The sequence below is a fragment of the Aspergillus heteromorphus genome, assembly GCF_003184545.1.
Source record: "Aspergillus heteromorphus CBS 117.55 chromosome Unknown BO70scaffold_5, whole genome shotgun sequence".
Classification (NCBI taxonomy): domain Eukaryota; kingdom Fungi; phylum Ascomycota; class Eurotiomycetes; order Eurotiales; family Aspergillaceae; genus Aspergillus; species Aspergillus heteromorphus.
The window spans coordinates 1,211,161-1,236,269 of NW_020290410.1; the positions used below are offsets into that span (position 1 = coordinate 1,211,161).

Below are 25,109 nucleotides of genomic sequence, written 5' to 3' on the forward strand. Positions count from 1 at the left end.
TACGCAATGGTCGTGTTTATACCTGCTTTCTTCTGTGCCCTGTGAAGAAGGGACGGGATGCAATGGTAGATTTAGTAAATAAGATATGAGCAACGGCAGTCTGTGTTGTGAATTCATACGGCTTTCTTTCTTCTTTCTTTCTTTATATTTTCTCTTCGGTATTTGCTGAGTAGTTTAAGTTAGGATAGGACAAATCAGGTGGTGTGTGTGCAGTGTCACAGTAAATGAAATATGGTACATTGACATAAACTAGATAGATAATATCTAATACAACCATGCAGGAAATAGCGCCGCCCTGTTTTGTTTGAGCCTACACAAACAGACAGACAGGATGATAGGTGACAGAAAGTACAGAGAGGAAAAGGGAAAAGAAAAAGGAAATGCAAACCCTTGGGGAAAAAAACAGACACATCAGTTCTTTATGTATAGACAAGACAGAAGACGAGACAGGACAGAGGAGGACGAGATGAGATGAGCCCCCTGCTCAGTGTCATCGCCATCTCCATCTCCATCTCCCTTAATCAGCCTCAATCTCAGCGAAGTCTCTTCTTCTGTGACTTGGCATTGACCTTTATAGCGACCTTCTCGCGCTCCTGCGTCGCTCTAGCAACCATAGACGAGTTCAACGCCGGCAGGGACTGGATAGCATCCAGAACGATCTGGTTTCCATGCACGGGGGGCTTCAGCTCCTCGTCCCGGGCACGCGCTCTCTCCGCCCTCCGGGCCTCAAGCTGCTTCTTCCGCTCCGGCGTCATCACCCACTCGTCGGGGAACCGGCGGGTAACCTTGGGCTTGTGGTGCCGCACGTCGAGAGGGATGTCCGTGAACGCGTCGCCCTCCTTCGCCTCCTTGATCAGCGTCTTGATCACGTCGCCCAGGTATCGCTTGTTCTGGGCGCGGGCGCCGAACTTCTCGCATGAGATGCGCACGATGTCCGTCTGCGGGTTGTAGCGGGTTCCGACCAGCTTCAGGAAGGTTTGGCGTTGCGGTTCCGTCAGGTACGTGGGCGTTAGATCTTTGGAGCACAGTTCGACGACGACCTTCGGTTCCGACGGGTGTTGCTCGCCCATGTAGGTTGTGTAGCGGAAGCGGAGGATGTGGGTGGAAGGAGGGAGGGTGAAGGGTTGGGCGAGTGCTTTTTGATTTGTCGGAGAGATATTGTCAGTACGGTTGATGCACGGTCAATTGGGATGGGGCGGTGCAGATGTTGGTTTTGGTTCGTACGTACCACTCAGTGAAGGCATCACCCAGGCCGCGATACGAGTATACTCTCGAATCTCGCGGTGCAGTTCGAGTTCGGCGTGAGCCATGCTCGTGATCTCGTCGTCGTTGAAATGCTCGTCGTTGTCCAGGTCCACGGCGAATTCATCATCCTCCTCATCTGCAGCCCAGAATCCATTGCCCTTCTTACTTAGCGGCTGATCGTCGAAGTGCAGCGGGATGTCGCGGTCGATCTGGTTGAGTTGGCGGTCGAACTCGTCGAAGATGGCCACCCGCCTGCCAATGTTGTTGTACTCGGCCACCATGTCGCGGTTGAACTTGTCGAACTCCTCGCGCTCCGTGAGCGACATTGCATCGTATTGGGCGCGCACCTCCTTCGGCAGGTCGTCCGGCGAGTAATCGGGTGCCGGGGGCAGCTCTTCCGGACGCAGTTCCCGGGGCTCTGGTAGAAAGTCCGGGTCCTTGGGCATGAGGGTGCGGCGGGAGACGGAGAATGGGCGGAATGGCACGGTCAAGGGGAACTGGCCCCGACGGACGAGGAGTTGGGCCGGACGGCCCAGATACCGTGCTACTGAGGCCATTGGGGGGGTGGTGGGGGGGGGATGACTGGGGAGGAGATGGGGGGATGCGCAGTTCGAAAGGCAAGTTCGGCGGATGTTTTTCACCTCTGATCAGTCTCCCCGGGGGCGCTAGTCCGCTTCGGGGGAGAGTCCCCTTCACCGCCCGCCATGGCTGCCTCTCTGCCTGAGATCCATTCATCTCTCCTTCTCTCCTTCTCTCCGGCCAGAACATGTCGCACTCGCATGCTCTCCCTCGGTGTCATTGACATGATCCTCCACCTCCCCTCGTCAGCCGGTGTCTAGCTTGGCGCTGGCCATCCCCACATCTCCACCCCCAACCCAAACCCCAACCCAACTAACCATCAACCAACCAACCATCATGGAGCGCCCCATCCCCATGCGCGCGCGGTCGCCCATAAAGGTCTGCTTTGTGACCGTCGGCGCCACGGCCTCGTTCCACGAACTCCTCCAAACAATCCTCCAGGAGGACTTCCTCCAGGTCCTCCGTCGCTTCGGCTACACCAACCTGCTCATTCAGTACGGCAAAGACGGCAAGTCCGTCTGGGATGCCTTCGAGCGTCAATACCCTCCCCACACTGGCTGCCGCAATGGCCTTCTAGTCGAAGGGTTCGACTTCAACCCGGACGGCTTGGACGAGGAGATGCGTATGGCCCGGTCCAACCTCTCCAAGGGCCATGACGGAGGATTGATCATCAGCCACGCCGGTAAGACCCGTTGACCCGTTGACTCGAGGACGGACGGACGGACTGGACTGGACTGACCAACGCGATCCCCATCTAGGATCCGGAAGTATCCTCGGCGCCATGCGTCTGGGCGTGCCTCTTGTCGTCGTGCCCAACTCGACTCTGAAGGATAACCACCAGCAGGAACTGGCCGACGAGCTTCAGAGTCAGGGCTACGTCATCGCGAGCAGCTGCCAGTATGCGTCCCCACCTCCATGATGGTCTGTCTCCTTTCGGCCAGAGCGACTCACTGACTCGCTTCCCCACAGAAATCTTTCTGCTGCAATCGGCCGGGGAGAACGCCTGCGGGCCCAGATGCTGGCGTGGCCGCCCGTGTGTGCGGTAAGCCAGCGGCGCCAGCGTTCGCTGCAGGAGGTCATGTCTGACGAGCTGGGCTTCTTAGATTGAAGCCAAATTCAAGAGACTCGCCATGGCCATGTCCATGACCCCGGCATATCCCAGCATCGATTCCCTCTGGCAGGACTGTTGACGCTTCCGTCGCTTGCTCGGGCTGAGGCTCCCCTTTCTGCAGTGCCATGCCTCGATGCCCTTCCCGTCAGCCGATGTCCAGATAAGAGATTATTAGTAGCTATACGGACTCGCGTCGGGATGACGACATGATGAGAAGAACCGCATGGGTACGCCCAGGCTTTGATGGCTTGCGGAGTGGGAAAACCCCTCTAGTTGATCTTTGTCCATAGCTTAATCCTGACGTTAATCCTGACGAGGGATCAAGGGGGTTCTATCTCGAATTCAGATCCGTGATCCGTTCATTTGTTAGACCACATTCGTAGAGGCCGTATAGATCGGGACCGCCTTCCGCTTGGGGGACGCATTCTGCCGGGGGATACGTCCGAGGAGGGAAGGCGGAAGGGGCCATTCCGGCCAAGGACGCGCCGAACAAGACGCCCGACCAGCAGCTCCGTCGGCCTCGTTCGTCTCCTCGTCGACCTCCGGAGATTCGCAATCGCCTTTGGAACCGTCCGGAGAAGATCTTCGACCTCGTTGGACTCCCTCGTGTCATTGCCCAGCCATCCACCTGGCCGCGGGGCCTCACCGTCACTTCTCCTCCCTCCCCTCTCCCCTGCAGCGCATCATAACAAAACACCCGCTCCTTTACTTTACCTCCTCTCCTGCATCCTCCCCTCCCCCCCCCCCTCCCCACAACCCCAATCCCACACAATGGCAGAGGCCACCCTCCACAACGCCCCGATCGTCATCGACAATGGCAGCGGGACCATCCGCGCCGGGTTTGCCGGTGAGGAAATCCCCTCGTGCTACTTCCCCTCGTTCGTGGGCCGGCCCAAACACCCGCGGGTCATGGCCGGCGGTCTCGAAGGCGACGTCTTCATCGGCCAGCGCGCGCAGGAATTGCGCGGCCTGCTCAAGATCCGCTACCCGCTCGAGCACGGCATCGTCACCGACTGGGACGACATGGAGAAGATCTGGCACTACGTCTACGAGAACGAGCTGAAGACCCTGCCCGAGGAACACCCCGTGCTCCTGACCGAACCGCCGCTCAACCCGCGCAAGAACCGCGACACCGCCGCTCAGATCATGTTCGAGACCTTCAACGTCCCCGCCCTGTACACCTCCATCCAGGCCGTGCTGTCACTGTACGCCTCCGGGCGCACCACCGGTGTCGTGCTGGATGCTGGCGACGGCGTGTCCCATGCGGTGCCCGTCTTCGAGGGCTTCGCTATCCCTAACAGTATACGGCGGATCGATGTGGCGGGACGTGATGTCACGGAACAGCTGCAATTGCTGCTGCGGAAGAATGGCCATGTGCTCCATACCAGTGCGGAGAAGGAGGTCGTCCGCATGATCAAGGAGAAGGTGTGCTATGTTTCGCTGGATCCGAAGCGCGAGGAGAAGGATTGGATGAATAGCTATCACAAGTCGGAGACGAAGTCGGTGGATTACGCCTTGCCTGACGGACACAAGATCAAGGTGCGTATTTTCGCTCATGTTGTCTTCTGAATCCGATTTCCTAATTACGACATACAGATCGGTCAAGAGCGCTACCGCGCCCCGGAGATCCTCTTCGACCCGGAACTCATTGGGTTGGAGTACCCCGGTGTTCATCAGATTGTGCAGGACGCTATCACTCGGACAGATCTCGATCTGCGGAAGTCCCTGTATCTGAACATCGTCCTGTCGGGTGGATCGACGCTCTGCAAGAACTTCCCGGACCGGTTGATGCGCGAGATCAAGCGCCTGGCTGTCGAGGACATGAAGATCCGGATCTCTGCTCCTGCGGAGCGGAAATACACGACATGGATTGGAGGTGGCATCTTGGCCGGTCTGAGCACGTTCCGGAAGGTATGGCATTCTCTTTTCTCTCTCTTTTTCCTCTTCCTCCCAAACTGACCAATCGACAGATGTGGGTAAGCGCAGACGAATGGCACGAAGACCCCGAGATCATCCACCGGAAATTCGCCTAAGGTGCTGCTGCAGCCTCGCAAGACGACCTCCATCACCGGGACTCCCCTACCTGGCTTCACTTCACTCACCCCCTCGCCGAGCGACGGACCGGACGGGGCCAGGATCGCCCGCAAGACTCGAGACCCTCGATTGTCCCACGTCAGACAAGATGTCGATTGGGCTTCTGACTCCGGTCAGGGTTTATGTAGATTTCCAGCTGCAGCTTTTAATAGATACCCCTCCTTTTCTCCTGTTCCCTTCGATTCAAGGTGCCCTCCTCCTACCTTCGTCCACCTTGTTCTATGGATTGTATATCTGAACGCCGTCGCCGTCATCCGCCTCTATCTATCTATCTAACTAACTTTCTATCCATCTGTCTATCATCTCCCTATCTATCCCCCTCCTTTTCTCCTGTTCCCTTCGATTCAAGCTGCCCTCCTCTTCCCTTTATCCACCTTGTTCTATGGATTGTATATCTGAACGCCGTCGCCCGTCATCCGCCTCTATCTATCTATCTATCTAACTTTCTATCCATCTGTCTATCATCTCCCTATCTATCCCCCTCCTTTCCTCACCGGATCAAACACAAGTCTACACTCTTCAATCCGGTCTAACTGTCCCTATGCCTATGCAACGAACACCCGATCGGTAGGCAGGCAGATTAGAAACAGGATATCCGCTATTCTACTTTCTTCTTCCCTCGTCTCTGTTTCTTCCTTGCTTGCTCTCTTTCTTCCCTCCTCCCTCTCTTCCTCTCCTTCCTGGTTCTCTGTATGTATGTGTGATAACTATAGTGTAGGGTGGTGTGGTATCTGCATGCCCCAAATTTTGTGTAAATTTTGGATGGATGGATAGATGGAAAAATATACCAGTACCTATTTATTCACCTTTTCACTAAGTAGATAGATAAATCATGTATTTGAATTTGCTGGGAATTGTCAAGAGAGATTCGGTGGTGCCGGTTACACAGAAGTAAACAGCAACTGCCCTAAACGGTGGGCCTGGTGTGTTGGTTCAATTCACTAACTAACAAGGGATCCATGTGTTACATAGTGAGAATATGCAGGGTTATAAATACATTATAATGTGTGGGGGTGTGGGGATAGTAAGTACTACCCACTGTGTGATGATATGGTGAGTCGGTGGCTCCTGCCACTGTGAGGTCATCCTACTATTATATACTTGACCTCAAGTACAGGCAAGAGATAGCAAGCTGTAGATACGGCGAGTTGACCGAACCAGGTCCGTTTTCTACAGTACTACTGGATAGTCGAGTCTACTCCCTTACAAGAGAAAAAAAAAAAGAGGTTGTTGCTCTGTTCTTGTTCTTTCATTTCAATTCACAAAACCAGATATAAACCCATAACCGGTTAAACATGGTGAAGCATACATGCAATAGGGGGTATATTGGCTCTAGGATGAGCAAGAAGCCAACAAACAAACCAAAACGTACTCCCGAACTGCCAGAGAACCGGATCCAGAAGTACAGAGATGTAACCGCCGGCAGGGTATGCAGGATTCCAATGCCATGAGAAATAGAAAAGAAAAAAGACAAGAAAGCAAGATCCAGTGGATGGACGGGTGGATGGTGTTTGGTTGGTTCAAATGAAGCAAGCAAGCAAGCAGGGCAATTGTTAAATGCCACGCTCAGGTCTACGTATATGGACGAGAACCATGGCGAAAGGGGGTATCATGTTGAAAGGATTTTTGGGGTAGTGGTTGAAGTAAAAAGATGAGTGGGTGGGGGGTGTGTAGAAGCCAGCACCCTTTTTCAAGTCAAGGTAGTCGGCCATGGCAAGTGCCGATGGCGATGACGATGACGGCGATGGTGATTAAAGTGTCGGTAGAAAGATGAAGTTGAAGTGGAAAGGTTGAATCGAAGTGTGCGATTGTTGAAAACAAAAACTTTTTTTGGTGGTCGTGAGTCGTGAGTCATGATCTTGCAGTGATGCAACGCTGATAGGCAGGCTGAAGGAAATCCAATGACGTCTGGATGGTTGAAAACAGAACGGTTTCCTTCTTCTTCTTATGCCATGCCCCTGAGCTTGCCCCAACCCTTCTCGAGACCGCGCAGAGCCCGCTCGCGTGTCGAGCCGGTGCTGCTCGAGGTGGAATTGCTGCTCACGGAAAACTTGCGGCTCAGGCTGCTGGAGGAATCGTCGCCGAAGATCATGTTGCCGGCGCCTCCACGACCGACGTGGTAGACGGGAGCGGCGCGGCGAAGGCCGCGTTCGAGCTCCTCGTCGAAGCTGAAGATGGCGCGCTCGCTACTGCTGTGGACGTTGCCCGCGCCGCCGCGGCCGGAGGTGAAGGTGCTAGGGACGTTGGAGTCCAGGCGCGTCAACGAGGCCGGACCGGTGGCCGTCCGCGAGTCGGTGGTCCTGGTGCCCTTCAGGTTGATGACATTGCCGGCACCGCCGCGCGCCGTGTGCAGAGCAGGTCGGCTGGTGTGCGGGATGGACGGGTGCGGTTCAATGACGCGGTAATTCACGGAGGATGGCATGGTGGTGGTGGTAGTGGTGGGCAGTATAGGTAGAAGAATCGCAGTCTAGGCGGAATGACTCAATGCGCGGAAGCCCAATGCAGAGCAGACTATGGCGTAATGGACATATAGACAACGAAGACCAGCTTGGTGGGAACGAGGGACCGAGGGTCGAAGTATAGGACGGGTGGTGTAGATGGATGGATGGATGTATGAGGAGGAGTGGGCAAAGAGCAGGACGGTCGAAGAAATATCAGAAAGACAAAGCGTCAAGAAAATTTTCCTCGCTTTGTTTTTTTCCTGTTTTCTATTTTTTCCGTGTTGGCGATGGTGATGGAATCCACTTTGGATGGCCTGGAACCAGACATCGCGGCGGGGAAGGTTTTATATAGTTGGCCGAGCAGGCGTAGGGGCTCCAGTAACAACCGGGGGAAGGAGTCAGGGCAGCCCCCTTTGTGACGGCACGCGGGCTCATGATTGCACCATGGTCTTTCCTCACCGAACCGCAAACCCAGGGTCACACGCGGTGGGTAACCCGCCCACCGGTGGAGCCCTTGACTCAAGCCTCAGCCCTCAAGGTTGCGCGATGCAAAAATGGCGAAATTTCTGCGGCCCCTTAGCTAAGCCCATGCCCGGTGGCCCGGCTATGCGCGCGCTACGACCCTACGCCATCGTCGCCCATCACCGCTGCTTTCCCCCCCCCCCAGCAAATTTTTCATCCGGCGGCTTCAGGCTTCAGGAACGTGCGGTCGCCGAAGCCATTCACAGGTCCTCGGTCCTCGGGAAACCCCCCTCATTGGCTCTGCCAGCCCCGCCACCCCTGCGAGTCATCGCTGCTTTTGGCCATTTCTTTACGATCATCTGACATGCACGGCGCCAGTCCCAGGCGTGGCGAAACGTAAGAGAAATTGGCGCCGGCACCAATGAGGAGGGCGGGCGTCCACCAGGTGGTTTCCTGGGGGTAATGAAAACTACCCGCCGGTCACGCGTCATGGTCTGCGTTGGCAGTTGGGACAGTTGGACGTTCGATCAACACAACTGACTCCCCGAGTTACGACCTACCTTACGGTCTAGTGCTCCGTACAAACCCATCCTGTGCAGGTTGTTCCGTTCGTCAAGCACGCTGTTCAAGATGCAATATTCAAGGCATGCCGCGTGGCTGCCCCGAGAACCAGTCAAGCGCCTGGCAGGCCAGCCTGACAGGCCCAGTCTGCCGAAACGAAAAAGCAGGGCGGTTGCATCATTCGTCGTGATCGCGCTGGGCAGATGGCTAAACTTAGATCCTGATCGTACCGCTGAGCCAGCAATACATAATGCTCGGTAATAAAATGGCGGCAATTACTGTGACTCGCCCATCATCCTCTCACGGAGGACCTTGGGGTGTTACTGTATGGAGTAGGTGGAACAGCAGTAGATAGATACTACTGTAGTTACAGAGTACAGAGTACTACAGACAGAGTTTCCCCCCCAACCAGGCACGCTGCAGGACGCTGGAGGCCAAGGCAGGAGCCGTCTGTAACTGCATTACTACTGCATGCTACTAGTTATAGGACTGCCTGCACACTTGGACCCCGGGTTATGATGGCATCATGCATGAACCCGCCGTTGTGCAGGAGGGGAAGGCCGTAGTAACCTGCCGTTCGCGATCACCTAATAATTCTAAAATAGTTCGATGGGGGAGCTCGGCAGTCTGGCCTAGCGGAGATCACCCAACGATCAAACAACCGCATCATTATTGTTCATTCCGTCCGTCTGGACTCTCGTGCCAGATGCCAATCGGATGGCGTCTGCCTACTTGGCCTCACTGACGTCGACCAATGCCTGGCTGTTACCGGCCATCGGGCGGGCTGGAATTTGGGGAGTGGGAGGGGGTGGGAGGGGGTGGGAGGGGGTGGGAGGGGGTTGGTGCCTGAGGCCCGTCAAAGGACCAGGATTGCTCCCCCCCACAGTCTTGGTAACGCTAATCCCAACCGGGCCAGTTTTCCCCAGACGGACCGGCGACGGGCTGGACTCTTTTTCCCGACGCGAAAGAATGACTAACCACGACTAACTAACTAAGGAGAGGGGCTGCCGGCTACCGAGGAAGTAGTACGAAGTAGGTAAACGAGAAGAAATGCCTCACCCTGATGATCCATCATCCAACATCCCAACGTCCAGCATCCAACCGCATCCCACACGACGCTGTCAATCCCCATCCATCCCCACCCAGTGAAGCGGTTCCTCTTAGTCAACGGAACGGTGTAGAACACACTATGTCGGATACTAACGACCAACTACTGGCTGCTAGTCGGCCAGGACTCAGACATCAGGGGTCAGGGGGATAGACTATCTGCATCCCCTGAAATAATAATAACCTGTCGGATGAGCCGGCAAATCATGGTTGGAACTTGGCGGGCCTTCCCTGAGGCCTGTTAGAGTCCAGAGTCCCCGAGGTTGAATTCTGACTGGCACCTTTGAGGCCACGTCGTATTTCTTCCCCGGATTTTCGCCCCGGGCGACTGCCGCATGCAGCTTTCGCTCTTCCCAATATTCTTCCGGCCCTTCCATCCGCCTGACGGGCGTGGGCCCGGCATGACGTACGAGCAATTTCCCCGCCGTCCAGAACCTCTTCTGGATGAAACCTCGAAACTTGAGACGCCGGAAATTATCTATTGCTGGCCATTTCTGCCATGGGTCGTCGACCCGCCGACCCCCCAGCTGACTGACCCCCTTCGACGACGGCCTTGTTTTCCAGCCCCTTCCCCCCCTCGGGGTCTCGTGACAGCCAGTCATTCTCCAAGACTTTCGTCGCGTGCGTTGATCGCCACAACATCTCCTATCACCAGGAAGCTGAAGAAGCATTCCGCAGTGTCACTGCAACAAGGTCACCCTTGCGTCTGTTAGCCCGGTACCAACCGGTTGGGAGGAGGGAATCTTCACCGTCTCTGCAGCTGTCTATCTGCCGCCTTCTGGTTTCGTTCAAATCCAGCCCCGACTTGACTCCCCTTACGCTTTCCTGATTCCAACATTCTCAGTCCACGCCCGTTCTTGTAGACCACAGGGGATTCTGTCCGGTTCAAGCACGCTTGTCATTATCGTCATCGATCACATCATGCTGCATGTCGAATGGTCACACCATCGTGGAATCGATTTCCTCACCAGCGCGTCCCATGACGAGATGTCTAACCCTTGCGCTCTATTGCGTAATACGAGCACACGGAGCATCTATATCTAGGATGGTTTCCAAAAGCAAAAGAGGCCATGGGTGAGAAGAGCCTGCCGGTATATTCTGTTCAGAGCTCAAGTCGGGGCAAGGGCCTCATCTTCAGCGGAGAGCGTAGAGACTGGCATCGGGACTCTGGGGCGTAAAAGATTCGAGTGAATCGTATATCTGAGGAGTATATCAGATCTAACTATGCAATACTACTAATAAAGTAAGTAGTCTTAAGTTGACACGATTCATTAGTTGTTCGAGTAGGTCTGGAAGTACTTACTCATCGCATAAGCCACAGATATATATATCACATGATATATACTACTAAGTTCGTAGGGCCGTTCATGAACTTCAGGGGGCTGGGATGCTGGGATGCTTGGATTATGGTGGAATGACAAGCTAACTATGAAAATTGTCACCGTAATGCATACTACAACATCAACACACCAAAAAATGATATTAATAATTCGCTCACAACCCACTCAGTTGACCATGCCTGAGGCCACGACAGGGCCGGCATACTGCCACGCCCGACCGCCCTGGTACCGCAGTGGAACTCCGCCTCCGGCCCTCCATCGCCAGCCATTTCGCGTCCACGAGCATCCACGGTCTTTCGCGCCCATTCTCCCTCATCCCGGGCTGACTCTCTCGCGCTATCCCACCTCTCGCTTCTACAGCACTGAACAATCCCGACCCGAGTCCTCTCTCTCCCGCGCTACGCGCCGTCTGAGCGCTGCCGACTCCGACTTATTTCCCCTTCCAAGAGCAGTTGCTCTGAAGATTCAAGATGCCCAAATATAAGTGCCCCATCCCTCCTTGACCAGGACCTCTGCTGACAGCCACTTTACTCTTCTGTAGGATCCCCCTGATCGCGCCCCACGCTCACCCACCCACCCACCTCCCGCGCATGCAATTCCTTCCATCGCCCCATCCATCCACCCAACTCCAACTGACCATGTCCTGACCTCCAGGCGACTACTGCGATGTCTACCTGACGCACGACTCGATGAGCGTGCGCAAGGCGCACAACTCCGGTCGTAACCACCTCCGAAACGTCGTGGAATACTACCAACGTACGGCTGACCGACCCGTCTCCTCCCCCCCCCCCGAAGAAAAGAAAAAGGAAAGAAAGAAAGTGCTAACCCAACGGTCCTCAGAAATCGGACAAGAAAAGGCCCAGTCGGTCATCGACTCCATCACTTCGTCCTATGCCGCTGAAGGCCAGGCCGTCCCTAACCCGGCAATGGTTCCCCCCGGCGCGTTTCCTCCTCCGCCTTTCGGCTTCCCTGGTATGATTCCACCACAGCATACAGCACCCCCCCCCCCCCCCCCCCCCCCGGAGACCCAAGAGAAGAGAAAAGAGAACACAGGCTAACACCCCCAGGCCGACCAGGTCAACTTCCCCCTCCTCCTTTCGGAATGCCTCTTCCCGGCGCAGCACCCGGCGCTCCAGGAATGCCTCCTCGTACGTCATCTGTCCCCATCTCCATCCGTCACATAAATATCTCCAAACTAACCACTGCCACCACCAACAGCCCCCGGAGCCCGAGGCCTCCCCTTCCCCCCTCCCTTCCCCGGCGCCGCCGGTGCTGGAGGTCTCCCCCCTCTCCCCAACATGCCCCAAGGCTTCCCTCCTCCGCCCGGCGGCTTCCCCGCAAACTTCCCTACCCCCCTCCCGGATTCCCCCAGATCCCTCCCCCGGGCCAGATGCCATCGGGATACAGCCCCAGTCCGACGCCCGGTATCGGTGGCCCGCCGGGTTCAGACGGCTATGCCCCTCCTCCTGGTATGAGCTCGAGTCTGCCTGGCCCGCCGCCGGGATTGGGTGATAGGCGGTGATTAGGCATGCTTTTTTTGAGGATTATGTTCTTTTTTTTTTTTTTTCTTATGTGTCATATGGATCGGGGTTCTATTTCATTTTTCATTAAGTGTCTACTACTAGATTTATTTGTGTTTTCTTATACGAGCGTTTGCTGGGGATCACCCCGTCATTAGTCTTCCTGTGGTATTTCTGAGTTCATGAGAAGGAAAAGTTAGGACAATGGCAAACAAATGACAGACAAACAGACAGACAGACACAACAAACAAAACAGAAATGGACGGTGGATTTGAATTGCTTCGTTCGTCTGTGTATCTATACGGTCTACTTTGCCTTGAGAGGTAAACTGACTGAATAGCGCATATACGTCCTCAAGTTCACCCGACTTCAACCCCCAAACACCAAACACGGCGTTATGCATGGCATACCACCTAGGTACCTATGTATAGTAAGTTTAGACTTATGCGTAAATCATACTAGGGTCGACCTATTACATGTCTACATCCACATCTATAACTACATCCTAATCTACATCCCATCTACATCCCATCCGCATCTACGCCTACAATAGCCCCCCATCTACACCCTACAAGAAACACAAAACGCACATGAAATTCCAAAAACTAGGCCAAGCCCCGCGTCATCGCCGTAGCACAACGCAGACCCCAGACCCAGCCACAGCCATAAATAGCATTATGATTCCTCTGCCTGTCTGCCTGCCTGTCTTTCATTCTTTCCATACATACACGCACGAAAGAGAAACCACAACCACAGCCACCACCACCACCACATGTCCCTCAGCAAGAACCCCCGAAAACAACAGCAACAAATAATACAGGGATATCGGGATCAGACGGTAGAAAGTAAGCATTGAAGATACAACATACCCGGACGGACAGACAGACACCCCTGTCAGTTTGACAGTCAGCAAGGAAGAAAGCAGCAAGCGGAAAATTTGGTAAAAAAAAAAAAAATTGAAATAATAGAAAATATAATTTCGAGACAAAATGTTTCCGCAAAAAACCCTAATATATAGTTAAAATAAAAAGGGTGGGGGTACCGATCTCCAGACCCAGTATATCAGAACGCCAGCGACGAGGGAGATAAAGAGACAGAAGACACACACAGAGATAGAGAGAGAAGGAAAGGAAGGAAGGAAAATGCCTTGGTAGGGTTCGGATGACGATGATGGTAATAGTAGTAGTAATGGTGGTGGCAAAAAAAAAAGTAGTTTAAGGGAGAGAAAGAAATTTTGCTGTATATCACAGTATACGACAAGGAATGGTAGTCCAAAAGAAGCAAATGGACAGGCAAATGGGAGAGAAGCAAAATCAACAGCTCAGAAGCAAAAAATCGCGCACGTATATGGTGGGCGGATCACAGTCGGTCTTTTGAAATCACTCTTCCCGCGCCTTGTCCTTCCCTCCCATTCCCGCACTAAGCCATAACTTCATCGCGAGCAAGGCTAGAAAGCAATCATATTAATCTTTCAGTGGTCGTAACCGGCCCCCCGTTGCCATGGGCTGGGGTTGTTTTGTTGCCTGTATGCATGTGCGTTTTGGAAGGGGGAGCTGTTGTATCCCCGCGGCACTGGTGATGGTGACCGTCCGATGTTCGACTCGTAGCTCGGAGGGCCGTTCCGGGACGAGTTGTCGCTGGGGAACAGCGGCAGGGACGGGTCAACGGGTGACACGGGCGAGTGGCGCGCGGTGTGGTGTGGTGAAGGGTCATGGGGCTCCAGGTTCTGGCGGCTGATACTGGCACCGTTGCCGCTCGAGAAGGACGCGTTATCATCCTCAAACGGACTGTTGTGGTACGGAGAGCCCTTCATGTCGCCGCGCGCGGTGGCACCCAGGGCATCCAGCTCGGTCGTCAGCTGCTGGCCTTGGCCCTTGATGAACGACCCGCGGTCATCCCTCATGGGCTGGTACCGTGTGTCGGGGTTCTTGGAGAAGATGGCATAGACCGACGCGATCAGCACCAGGATCAACAGCACCAGGGCAAACACGGCGTTATACACGAAGAAAACCACGCCCATGACACCGGTGACGATTCCAGGCTGGTTGAACACGTTGGAGAAGAACAGCAGGAAGATAACGTTCAAGAAGTTAACAGCGGCGATCGAGATATTGTACACGTTCGTTTTCTTGTCCATCCACGGGCGTAGGACGCTGACGGCGATGAGCATACAGGCCTCGATGATGACCAGGGCGATTGTTTGAACGACCGGAGCATGCTGACTCAAGCCAATAAACAAGCCCTTGATCAGGATGTAGCCCAACACGGGAAGGATAAAGTAGTATGCGGTGGCGCGATATTGCACATACAAGAAACCCCACTTGTTCAAGCAAGTTGGGTCGGAGTAGAGGATATAAGCCGGGTTCTTATGCATGACGACAGATCGCTGGGCCAGATGCATGACCTTAAGGGCAGCCCAGCCCAGCGCGGCGACGACCGAGAGGAACATAATTACCGCGAGAACCATCTCTGCGGCCGAGTCCCTCTGGGTGAACTCCCACAGACAGAGAACGCACATTTGAGGAAAGCCGATAAGCGTCAGTCGGAACAGAATTCCACGGGCAACAACCTGCCATCCGTTGCGGAACTCCTGGAATTTATCGCCCTTCATCTTGCCATTCTTGACCAGGACCTCGCAGCCAATCTTGAAAAGCCCCACAAAAAGCATCACCAACGCAACGAAGACGACAAAGAAGATCAGTCCAGTCATGAAGATATTGGTCTCTTCGATCCCGGCGTGGAAACCGACCCGATCGATACCACGCACAATCACGCTGGAATCAGTGGCAGTGTTGGTCGCTGTGGAGCGTTTGGCGAATTTTTGGCTCAGTCTCTCGTAGTAGTGGAAGTAGCCGGTGGCTCTGCGGACAATGTTCTCTTCGTCAACAGAGCGCTTGCGGCGTTTGTAGGCTTCAACCGACGTGGTCGACAGATCCGACAGGAGCGTAGAAGGGGTGCCTCCGGTGGATCGTTGATACCAGGTGCAGATGGTTTCCAAGAAGCCGACATGGATGATACCCATACTCCACTGGAAATTTTGCGTCCACGACTCCACGATCGGAGGCATGTGAACCGCCGTCATACCGATCATGGCTTGGGATTGCATGAAACTGAACAGAGACAGAGCGTTGGCTGCGACGTGAGCAGCCGTGTTCGAATGACCCAGGCCGGAAGTAATGGCGGAGGCCGCGAGACCCAAGCCAGAGACGACAGCCGTCGCCCAGCCGACACCCTTCTGGTAGACAGTCTTGCCGTTAGAAAGAGATGCTTCGACGCAGGTGATACTCTCTCCCGTTGCAGTGGAGTTGATATAGATCCGCACGCTGGCATCGAGGTCGGGAACAGTATAGGCGATGCCTACCGGGGGGGGAGAGTGGTTAGGGCCCATCTGGGGGACATGGAGGACCGAAGACACTCACCTGGAATATCCTTGACGACAGATTCGGGGACGGTGATTGTGGCTGAGGGGACGTCGATGCTACCGGCATTCATGGGGCAGAGACCACTAATATCCATCTCACAAGGGTCGAGGGTCTTGGTCAGGACCTGGATACCATAGGCCTCGAGGACCAGGGTGGCCGTGACCTTGCCCGAAATTGCGGACACTCCATCGAAACTGAAGGCGAGCGAGCGGTTGCCCGGGGTGAAAGTGACACTAAAGTAGGTGGCCGTGAAGTTGGTACTGTCTTGACAGATACTCAGGGCATTGGATTCGATGAGCCTGATGGCGGCCACCTGCGGGGCGTTCAGCACGGCGACCAGGAGGCCGATGACGAGGGATATTAATCGCATGCTGGCGGGGATGTGACCGAGGACTACCGGTGGGGGAGCCCGTCGAGAAATGGAATGTTAAGTAGCAGGGAGAAAAGAAGGTGGTACTCCAGAGCACCAGCTTGGCGCGGCCGGATGCGGAAGTCCTGAAAGGCGGGAGGACGGTATTGTGCCTTGGGGCTGTGGTCTATAGTTCTTTCGGGGGTGCTATCCGGAGCGTGTAACGAAGGTGAAGTTGGCCTGGGGGAAAAGTCGGAGGGCGCAAGATGTAAGGATGATGATGATGATGATGATGATCGCTTGACGGGGGGTAGTGCCTTGTTGCGGTTCCGGTTGGTTCACAACGTCATTGGTAGCCCAGGGCGCTTCGGGATCGTGTCGAGGAACAAAAGATCGGATGAAACGGATTCGATCGGGTCGAAGAAGGGAGCGAAAAGAATGGGATGTATAAACGAGTGTCGAACTGCAATATCGGGGGCCAAGGGAGTGTAGTAGTTGGAGCTGGGAGAAAGCGAGCGTGGGGATGGCGACACACAGTATGGCCGAATCGAGGTGGGTGGTAAGAGTCGCAGGTACGGACGGGGACAAGACAGGAGACGGTTGCCTGAGTCTCCCTTCGAGAGGGGGATGGGGAGGAGGGAGGAGGGGGGGGGGGGGAAGAGGCGTTCGCACCCTCGGGGGACGAGCGGACGGAGGGGGACAGTCAGTCGTCGGAACAGTCACTGTCGACTTGGCGAAGCAGAAGATGGAACGAGAGAAGTGAAGAGAAGGGTGGTCGACAGACGAGGAGGAGAAAGTAATCTTTCCGCGTCAGGGGAGGAGAGGAATGAGAGGCGACGACGACGAGCGACGGTCGGGAATGCCACAAGGCTAGTCCGCCGTGGTCTCCAACTGAAACAGGTCCGTAATGTACCAGAAGCTGACTCAGCACGGGGGCTGTCGGGTGAGCAGCCAATCAGGGGCGGGAGCGGAGCTGAACCACTGTACGCACAGCGTATGGTACGGTCAGGCGGGTATGGTGGTAATGGTACTATGGGGATTAGTGCTGGGACTACGGAGGACTAGTACTACGGTGCCTGCCTACACAAATATGGGGTCTGAGTGATGCAGGTGGTACTGGCGGGTTGCAACTGGATAACTAACTAACTAACTAACTAGTTAACTACCTGGGGATGGATTACTTAAGTTTGTAGAGTGTAGACCCAGAACCATCTTTCCTGATTCATTCATTCTCTGAACCTGCCTGTCCATGACATCCTTTTTCTCTCTACACTCATACTACTTGCCAAGTGAAAGAACGAGAACGAACCCACTCGTGTCCATTATTTTCTCCCCCAACTCCTCCCAAGTTCCCAACTGATGTACTCCGTAGGTACTTCTTACTTTTTACACTCGCGGGTGCACGCGCGTCCCTCAGGGGGGGGCTGGTCTGGGCCGAATGCGGATGCCTGCCTACTTATGCTTTCCTCTGATTTGCCTGCCTTGGACCGTCGACTGAAAATCTCTGGCGCCCGAGAGGGCAAAAACGGCTGGTTTCATGGATGGTTCCATACTTCCAGCCCATGGCGAAATTATCCCCTCCCAGGCTGTGGGGTATCGCTGCTGCAGACTGCAGACACTCAGACGGCATCCAGAGCTTAAGTCCGGTGCCCAGTGGATCTGCTCTGCCGCTGTTGCTGCTCATCGAACTGTTCAGGACCTCTCGAAGCCGACTCTCTGACTGTGAGGATCTGCCGCCCCTCTATACGGCTAGTGTCCACCACCCACTCCCTCCCTCTTATCCATCGTCATTGGATCTGAGAGTTGAGTTGAGACCCCCTCCCAACCTGATGACGGAGTGCTTCATTCCATTTTGCCTCTTTTCAGCAACTGGGCTTTTTTTTTTTTTTTCTTCTTTTTTTTTCTTGCCCCTCGTTCCTCTTCGCCCGTCCTCACCACCGCCATCGACTTGGACGCTATAAATAACCCCCAACCCGAGAGTCCACGAGTTCGTGATGGGCAAGTGATACACCGCGACTGAAACGGCTCGGAGCGTCGCGGCGGTACATACACTGGAGGGAGGATGGGCGATGCAACATGCACGGAGTCATCCACAGGCCCAGGCACGTCCCCACCCCATAATATGTAGAAATATAGATAGCCGTACCTGTCTAAGGACCGCCTACTTAGGTAGATAGAAGGGTGCATATAAGAGACATGGTGCCGCGGACATATGAGATGTCAGGTCTCGCCTTGATCGATCGTTTCAAACTGTCAAATCTCGCAGGAAGAGATTATATTCCGGCCGATCGGGCTCTGTTTCAACCATGGACCTGGACCCTGTGCCTGGGATCGTGTAACAACTACGAGATATCTACTCCGTACCACGCACATAAGCGCCGCCTGGTGCTTAGGCTCTAGAGAGACGGCACAGTCGAACCAGTTGGTGCCCGGAGGCCTGGTTGCATTGTGTTGGGAGGTGCTGATCCGCTGTATAGTCGGGGAGGGACTCCGTACTTTCTGGTACATTTCCACCGTACCACCTTACAGCGCAATGTAAGATACATACATACATACTTACTTACATACATACATGCACAGCCTCCTCCTCCTCCTGCTGCAATATTCTCTCTCCCATCAACTCCGATGCCTTTAATCAACAGTGAAACACCATCGCCTTCCCCACCGAACCCAAGCTGCTTGAATCTTCATCGTTTGATTTCTTAAACCCACCTCCAATATTATTACTGTGTTGTATATCTGCCTCCCCAAGCCCAAGCCCAAGCACCCCCCGGCACACGGACATGCAACATGCAGATGGCATCCCATTGAGGGGGCGGATCATCACACCTGCCCCGTCCGTGACTGCGCATCATGACGTCCCTCCCCCCATCGATCCCCCCCCCCAACCCCGTACATTTCCACGATTTACCACCAGCAGACGGAGTAATTCAGCGTCGAGCATACACGTTCTGCTGCAGGCCGCTGGTCTCGCATACGCTGGGTCCAGACCAACTGGCCCAACTGGAACCCGCGGGAAGCAAATTGGCCGACGAACGGAAAGGGTCCAAGGTGCGAATTGCTGACGCCGGATCCACGGAAGGCGCCGACTATTTTTGGCATTGCGACGAAGTGCTGAACCTTGAACCAAGGTTTGCGCGTCTCCCGGCCAAGCCACCCAGAATCAGATAGATCTCTCTCGCCTGGACGGTGGTGGTGGTGGTGCCCCAACCTTAATAATCTGCTTCAGTGCTGTGAACACACCCGACCAGACACAGAAACCATGGGGCTTCTCAGGGTCGTCGCTCGGTAGGCTTTGTATGTTCCGGGAAACTTACGGCCCGGCAGTTGGGAAGCCGGAATTAACTATCTATCTGGATGCCTAAACTACGGCACTACTTACTAGACCTAGGCGTCGGACACGAGCGATGAAAGGGATTCGGCTCTCCAGCAATTCCGTTCCTATTCCGCTCCCGCGATAGAACTGCAGTAGATGCTTCCTTAAGCAAACGTCTTCGTTGGAAGACCTCAATCTCTCGACCTCGGAAGGCTGTTCTCTGATTCTCCGTCGGTGACGTGTCTCAACCTGCTTTACGTATTGGCGCCCCTACCGGCCCGCACAGATGTACGGATGCTGTCTATGCGTCCGTGACGATATTTGACTTTCGTACTGGTTCTCCCCGCTGATTCAGACGCGGGAGGATGAGGACATGGTTGAGATTTATTAGTGCATCCGAGTGACCCAAAGAGGAGTTCGAAAATCACAGGTACTCTGACAGGCCAAGCCCGCCAGTCCTGTACTTTCATTGATTTTTGGCAATGGATGGACAGTGGACAGCCAAGTAGCATGCTAATCAAGAAACTGACAGTCAACCACCATCCTAAGTATAGGCCTCTCTGAAACACCACGCAAGATCTCCTCCACCATCACGTCTGCTGCAGCTTACCTGACTACGCTGAATGCCAAGCCGTCATCAGGGGCATTTACTCAAGTCCCGATATTTCAAATGCTAGCATGGTTAGGCGCACATCCCTAATCAAAACGCATTCAGGGGTAAGCGGTTCACAGCCACGTCTAGTGCTCAACAAAGTCCCGCGTGGATTCAAACGACACATCCGGTGTTCATTGCCTCAAGCAGACTGAACTCTAGCTCTATGCATTGTATGCATTGTATGCATTCGCGGACGAGGAGAACCCGAAGCGCGCTATCCATGCCAACTGCCATATTGTATTTTACATTATCTACCCAGCAAACATCTAGTTACCGGAAATCTGAGGACCCGACCAAGCAGAATGACAGCATCGGACAATTCTCATGAGCCCAGGACCCTTCCCAGAGAATCCAAGCCACGATAGTCATCTTTAAAGAAGAAAGGGCCTCTGCTAGCAATACGGGGTAGACGCCAGTGAGTCGATATCCACACTCTAGTCATCTGCAAGTCCCCCCTATAGGCCTGTAAGTGAAGCCAGCGAAGACACGCAATCCCGATACTTTGATTCGGTGTCCCTCAAACTCAGGAGATTGCGACTATGCAAATGTAACCGCTGGGATACCCACCAGACACTACAATCCAACATCTCCTGGCCCGCCATGCTTGGACGGTGCTTTTGCCGTTCTGCATCACCGTCACCGTCTTCACTGGGGTGCCAAGTCTTGCTGCCTGGCAATGCTGGAGAACACAGGTAAGCTACGGACTATAATCTATCATCTAATTCAGGGACCGGGTGTAGTGGGGAACCTCCCTGGCGATGCGCCTTGTCGGTCTGCCTTGTCATATGGGCGCCTTTCGATGTGACTGACAATCCAGCTTAAAGCAGGTCAAGGGAGGAGCACACATCATGTAGACTTGGCGATACTGGGATACTATCCATGCTCTCACCAACATCCCCTGAACACCTATGCGATTATCTAAAATCATTGTGCAGTCTTCAGAGACTATGTATGCATCATTATTTAACTTACAGTCTCCGAGTAGCCGACAGAATAGTCTGAGAGGGTAAAATGCGTGTTAGATTAACACAGCTTAGCTTTTTTCCCCCCCATGTCAAACCAGGGAGCAACCTAATCTTTTGACAATATATTCCGCAGCAAACGCTGGCGTAGCATCTGTTCTACACTCACCCTGCCTTGTATGACAGGTAGTAATGCCGTGCAGTCATTGACTATACATCCTTATCCTTTATCTGGTGGTGTAAAACAAAGTACCCAGAATGCCCACCCTTCTGCACTCCCTTGAACACTCTGGTTTATTTACTCCTCCGAGTGCGTTCCTAGTTACCACCGCGACTGTGGAAAATATGAGCTGCCTGAGGCTGTCCCGTGCGGATGAGTAAGCGTAACTGCCTCAGGCACCAATAGTCCACCAATTATCGCCGCTTATCAGCACGTGAGGCGGAGGATGGCAGAACCGGACCCAAAAAAAGAGCGCGGAAGAAAAAAAAAAAAAGAAAAAGGCAAGCCGGTCGACCAGATTCAACGAGCCAGGCCCACCACCTCAAGTCCCCCAATCCCCCAATCCCCCTCGCAAAGGGAACTCAGTCACCATGCCGATTCCCGTCGATACCGCGAAATCGATCGCCAAGAAGCGCAAGAGAAAGCACAGTGGTGGTGCCCGCGCTGAGGAGGTTCCCGCCGCCGCTGCTGCGGCCGAGGATGTCGTCGAGGATGTGACCAAGGATGAGAAGAAGAAGGAGAAGAAAGACAAGAAGGAGATGAAGATTTTCGACGCGGTGAAGGAAGAGAAGAAGGCGAAGAAGGAGGAGGAGGCCCCCAAGAAGCGCAAGGTCGATCACTCCAGCGAGGAGGATGAGAACGACAGCGACGATGAGATCCATCGCCGTCAGCAGGCTGATGAGGATGATGAGGCTGAGGAGGGAACCGGTGCCGACCTGCCCTCCGTGGACGCTGTCCGTCTGCCCCAGACCGAGACCGACATCGCGCCCCAGAAGTTCACCGAATTGAACCTCTCGGACAAGACGATGAAGGGTATCCAGGATATGGGTTTCGAGACGATGACCGAGATTCAGCAGCGCACTATCCCCCCGCTACTGGCTGGTCGTGATGTGCTCGGTGCGGCGAAGACGGGATCCGGAAAGACGCTGTCTTTCTTGATCCCCGCGGTGGAGATGCTGAGTGCCCTGCGCTTTAAGCCCCGTAACGGTTGGTTTTCTCTCTCTCTACAGGCGGCGGCGGTGGTGTTTGTCGGATGCTGACTGATGTGGTGTGGTCTAGGTACTGGTGTCCTGGTGGTGTCTCCTACTCGAGAGCTGGCGCTGCAAATATTCGGTGTGGCTAGAGAGCTGATGGCTCACCACTCGCAAACATACGGTATCGTGATTGGAGGTGCCAACCGGCGTGCGGAGGCCGAGAAGCTCACCAAGGGCGTCAACCTGCTCATTGCCACCCCTGGTCGCTTGCTCGACCACCTGCAGAACACCCCCGGGTTTGTCTTCAAGAACCTGAAGACCCTCGTTATCGGTAAGGACTACATCTACATCGTGGATGAACGGATGGCTCTAACCCTGCGCAGACGAGGCGGACCGTATTCTGGAAGTCGGTTTCGAGGACGAAATGCGCCAGATCGTGAAGATCCTCCCCGCCGAGGAGAGACAGACGATGCTGTTCTCCGCCACCCAGACCACCAAAGTCGAGGATCTGGCCCGGATATCGCTGCGCCCCGGCCCCCTGTACATCAACGTGGACCACCGCAAAGAACACAGTACGGTCGAGGGTCTGGAGCAGGGCTATGTGGTCTGTGAGGCCGACAAGCGCTTCCTGCTGCTCTTCTCCTTCCTGAAACGCAACATCAAGAAGAAGATCATCGTCTTCTTCTCGAGCTGCAACTGCGTCAAGTACCACGCCGAGCTGCTGAACTACATTGACCTCCCCGTGCTGGAGCTGCACGGCAAGCAGAAGCAGCAGAAGCGCACCAACACATTCTTCGAGTTCTGTAACGCCAAGCAGGGCACTCTGATCTGTACCGACGTGGCCGCCAGAGGTTTGGATGTGAGTAGTTTATGGCTTACGACATTCTGAACACCTGCTAATAATCACAGATCCCGGCCGTGGATTGGATCATCCAGTTCGACCCCCCGGATGACACCCGCGACTACGTCCACCGTGTCGGTCGGACGGCCCGTGGTGTGAACGGCAAGGGCCGCAGTCTGATGTTCCTGCAGCCGTCCGAGGTCGGCTTCCTGAAGCACCTGAAGGAGGCTCGTGTGCCCGTGGTGGAGTTCGACTTCCCGGCCAGCAAGATCGTCAACGTGCAGTCGCAGCTGGAGAAGCTGATCGGCCAGAACTACTATCTGAACAAGGTGAGCTCCCACTGACACCACACAACATCTGACCTGTGTCGTCAATACTGACTTCATCCCCCCCCACCAGTCCGCCAAGGAAGGCTACCGTGCCTACCTCCAGGCCTACGCGTCGCACTCGCTCCGCTCGGTCTTCGACGTGCAGAAGCTCGACCTGATCAAGGTGGCCAAGGGCTTCGGGTTCTCGGCGCCGCCGCGCATCGACATCCAGCTGGGGTCCAGCATGAGCCGCGACAAGAGGCAGCAGCAGCAGGGCCGGCGGACGTACGGCAGCCAGCCCAAGGGGGCGTTGAAGTTCAAGCGGCGGCACGAGGATGAGTAGGGGGAGTGGAATGAATCAAGTGGGTTGATTGATCGGATTGGCATTTCGTTTCGGAGTTCTTACCCTGTGGATATCTGGACTGTTCCTTTTTCTCTTGTTGGATATGTAAAAGCATTGTTTCAGCGGCATGCTGGTTCTTGAGTGGGAGGTGTAGGGATGCAGTAGTATACAGTAGGGCTGGGGTATCATGTGTGCAAGTGCGTTCTGATGGGAAGGACAGCCAGTAAGATGAGAATAGATCTTCACTACTCAGTAAAGGAGGGGTTGAAACATCCTTCTCCGCCATGAGCCCCATCAACGGGCATCTGGATATGTACGGAGTACGGAGTATTCCGTACCTAGGTACAGTTCAATCTTCAACATCCGTATTACTTTTCCCCTTCTTTCTCTCTTCCATTCATACTTTTTAGTAAGCGTGGGGGCTAACTATTTGAGTGTATGAAGTACTCCGTAGATGGAAGAAAAAGGAGGAGGTTGGTCGCCTCCACCGGCCATGTAAAGACGGTACTTTTAGTCCCTCCCTCGCAAGGAACAACACCCCGAACACAATGATAATAATAATAATAGGGTGGCTGGTCCAAATTGACTTTTTTTTTTTTTTTTTTTTTTTTTTTTTTTTTTCACTTCTCCGGTGGCTGGAAAGTCGGAAGATAGAGAAAGATCGAAAGATGGATTTTCCCTTCCCAACGTACAGTTCGAGTGCCACCCCGAGTAAGCACCAGTCAGCCCGTGCAACCTCCCACAGGCTTCACTCCCCAATCACCGCCTCCACCGGCGGCATCACGGATGTGATGAGTTGGCAGCTCCATCTCCCATCCGCCAATCGTGCCGTCGTCGGGGAGACCGCGCGGGCTTGGCTTTTTTTTCCGGTCGGGGGAAAGGCCCGCCAGAACCAGAACCATACTTGTATCTTCTATCCTACTCAGGGGTCTGTTTTGCAGAATGAAGCAGAATGAAGCAGCGCATCGATCGTGGCTCCCACCCCGACGAGTCACCCTCGCCGCAACCACCGTGGCTCGTGTTTCAGGGTAGGTATATAAATGGCAGCACGACACGCTCCCAGGCAGGTTTCATCCTCCAGGCAGATGGATGGAGGCCCTTCACACCTGTGCAACCCTCATAGGGCCACACCGGATACAGATCACATCTCGGGTTGCACTACGGAGGCAATGGGGCCGTTGCCCGTTGGTGATGCTGCCTCGTGCTTCCTGCCTGCTCCTGTTGATCCCGAGGGTGAAGAAGAGGAGGATCGCCTCGCC

The 25,109-nt window shown here is 54.5% G+C and overlaps 8 protein-coding genes across 8 annotated transcripts; 5 read left to right on the forward strand and 3 right to left on the reverse strand.

The window, feature by feature from the left end:
• Nucleotides 1-183: 183 nt before the first annotated feature.
• Nucleotides 184-1,820, reverse strand: BO70DRAFT_359975 (mitochondrial 37S ribosomal protein mS35). Its single transcript, XM_025542671.1, has 2 exons — nucleotides 1,229-1,820; nucleotides 184-1,135 (listed from the first exon to the last, which is right to left on the reverse strand). The coding sequence occupies exons 1-2, from the start codon at nucleotides 1,800-1,802 to the stop codon at nucleotides 534-536; spliced, it is 1,176 nt and encodes a 391-aa protein (XP_025402055.1). The 5' UTR covers nucleotides 1,803-1,820; the 3' UTR covers nucleotides 184-533.
• Nucleotides 1,821-2,004: 184 nt separating this feature from the next.
• Nucleotides 2,005-3,281, forward strand: alg13 (N-acetylglucosaminyldiphosphodolichol N-acetylglucosaminyltransferase catalytic subunit ALG13). Its single transcript, XM_025542672.1, has 3 exons — nucleotides 2,005-2,506; nucleotides 2,583-2,721; nucleotides 2,794-3,281. The coding sequence occupies exons 1-3, from the start codon at nucleotides 2,161-2,163 to the stop codon at nucleotides 2,930-2,932; spliced, it is 624 nt and encodes a 207-aa protein (XP_025402056.1). The 5' UTR covers nucleotides 2,005-2,160; the 3' UTR covers nucleotides 2,933-3,281.
• A 425-nt stretch (nucleotides 3,282-3,706) lies between these two features.
• BO70DRAFT_394222 (actin-related protein ArpA) lies at nucleotides 3,707-4,968 on the forward strand (the record flags this gene model as incomplete). Its single annotated transcript, XM_025546442.1, has 3 exons — nucleotides 3,707-4,474; nucleotides 4,532-4,846; nucleotides 4,906-4,968. The coding sequence occupies 3 exons, from the start codon at nucleotides 3,707-3,709 to the stop codon at nucleotides 4,966-4,968; spliced, it is 1,146 nt and encodes a 381-aa protein (XP_025402057.1).
• Nucleotides 4,969-5,109: 141 nt separating this feature from the next.
• BO70DRAFT_184225 (uncharacterized protein) lies at nucleotides 5,110-5,595 on the forward strand. Its single transcript, XM_025538451.1, has one exon. The coding sequence runs from the start codon at nucleotides 5,251-5,253 to the stop codon at nucleotides 5,560-5,562; it is 312 nt and encodes a 103-aa protein (XP_025402058.1). The 5' UTR covers nucleotides 5,110-5,250; the 3' UTR covers nucleotides 5,563-5,595.
• A 1,379-nt stretch (nucleotides 5,596-6,974) lies between these two features.
• On the reverse strand, nucleotides 6,975-7,451 carry BO70DRAFT_286362 (DUF3602 domain-containing protein; the record flags this gene model as incomplete). The annotated part of the gene is made up of 1 exon (XM_025539199.1): nucleotides 6,975-7,451. The coding sequence occupies one exon, from the start codon at nucleotides 7,449-7,451 to the stop codon at nucleotides 6,975-6,977; it is 477 nt and encodes a 158-aa protein (XP_025402059.1).
• A 3,912-nt stretch (nucleotides 7,452-11,363) lies between these two features.
• On the forward strand, nucleotides 11,364-12,536 carry BO70DRAFT_184253 (putative U1 snRNP complex component Yhc1). The gene is made up of 5 exons (XM_025538452.1): nucleotides 11,364-11,424; nucleotides 11,595-11,696; nucleotides 11,781-11,912; nucleotides 12,017-12,088; nucleotides 12,159-12,536. The coding sequence occupies exons 2-5, from the start codon at nucleotides 11,630-11,632 to the stop codon at nucleotides 12,413-12,415; spliced, it is 528 nt and encodes a 175-aa protein (XP_025402060.1). The 5' UTR covers nucleotides 11,364-11,424; nucleotides 11,595-11,629; the 3' UTR covers nucleotides 12,416-12,536.
• Nucleotides 12,537-13,603: 1,067 nt separating this feature from the next.
• Nucleotides 13,604-16,410, reverse strand: BO70DRAFT_184277 (transient receptor potential ion channel family protein). Its single transcript, XM_025538453.1, has 2 exons — nucleotides 15,880-16,410; nucleotides 13,604-15,817 (listed from the first exon to the last, which is right to left on the reverse strand). Exons 1-2 carry the CDS (start codon nucleotides 16,250-16,252, stop codon nucleotides 13,932-13,934), a joined length of 2,259 nt encoding a protein of 752 aa, XP_025402061.1. The 5' UTR covers nucleotides 16,253-16,410; the 3' UTR covers nucleotides 13,604-13,931.
• A 5,268-nt stretch (nucleotides 16,411-21,678) lies between these two features.
• has1 (ATP-dependent RNA helicase HAS1) lies at nucleotides 21,679-24,159 on the forward strand. The gene is made up of 5 exons (XM_025542673.1): nucleotides 21,679-22,371; nucleotides 22,444-22,689; nucleotides 22,742-23,217; nucleotides 23,268-23,528; nucleotides 23,599-24,159. The coding sequence occupies exons 1-5, from the start codon at nucleotides 21,756-21,758 to the stop codon at nucleotides 23,848-23,850; spliced, it is 1,851 nt and encodes a 616-aa protein (XP_025402062.1). The 5' UTR covers nucleotides 21,679-21,755; the 3' UTR covers nucleotides 23,851-24,159.
• The last annotated feature ends 950 nt before the right edge of the window (nucleotides 24,160-25,109 follow it).

Bases quoted from the DNA above. Each gene is read 5' to 3' on its own strand.
- BO70DRAFT_359975 (XM_025542671.1), bottom strand. From the start codon at position 1,802: ATGGCCTCAGTAGCACGGTATCTGGGCCGTCCGGCCCAACTCCTCGTC. The intron at 1,136-1,228 runs GTACGTACGAAC...CAAATCAAAAAG, and splicing joins GGTGATGCCTTCACTGAGTG to CACTCGCCCAACCCTTCACC.
- alg13 (XM_025542672.1), top strand. From the start codon at position 2,161: ATGGAGCGCCCCATCCCCATGCGCGCGCGGTCGCCCATAAAGGTCTGC. The intron at 2,507-2,582 runs GTAAGACCCGTT...ATCCCCATCTAG, and splicing joins ATTGATCATCAGCCACGCCG to GATCCGGAAGTATCCTCGGC. The intron at 2,722-2,793 runs GTATGCGTCCCC...GCTTCCCCACAG, and splicing joins GTCATCGCGAGCAGCTGCCA to AAATCTTTCTGCTGCAATCG.
- BO70DRAFT_184225 (XM_025538451.1), top strand. From the start codon at position 5,251: ATGGATTGTATATCTGAACGCCGTCGCCGTCATCCGCCTCTATCTATC.
- BO70DRAFT_184253 (XM_025538452.1), top strand. From the start codon at position 11,630: ATGAGCGTGCGCAAGGCGCACAACTCCGGTCGTAACCACCTCCGAAAC. The intron at 11,697-11,780 runs GTACGGCTGACC...AACGGTCCTCAG, and splicing joins CGTCGTGGAATACTACCAAC to AAATCGGACAAGAAAAGGCC. The intron at 12,089-12,158 runs GTACGTCATCTG...CACCACCAACAG, and splicing joins CGCTCCAGGAATGCCTCCTC to CCCCCGGAGCCCGAGGCCTC.
- BO70DRAFT_184277 (XM_025538453.1), bottom strand. From the start codon at position 16,252: ATGCGATTAATATCCCTCGTCATCGGCCTCCTGGTCGCCGTGCTGAAC. The intron at 15,818-15,879 runs GTGAGTGTCTTC...CCCCCCCGGTAG, and splicing joins TGTCGTCAAGGATATTCCAG to GCATCGCCTATACTGTTCCC.
- has1 (XM_025542673.1), top strand. From the start codon at position 21,756: ATGCCGATTCCCGTCGATACCGCGAAATCGATCGCCAAGAAGCGCAAG. The intron at 22,372-22,443 runs GTTGGTTTTCTC...GGTGTGGTCTAG, and splicing joins GCGCTTTAAGCCCCGTAACG to GTACTGGTGTCCTGGTGGTG. The intron at 22,690-22,741 runs GTAAGGACTACA...AACCCTGCGCAG, and splicing joins CCTGAAGACCCTCGTTATCG to ACGAGGCGGACCGTATTCTG.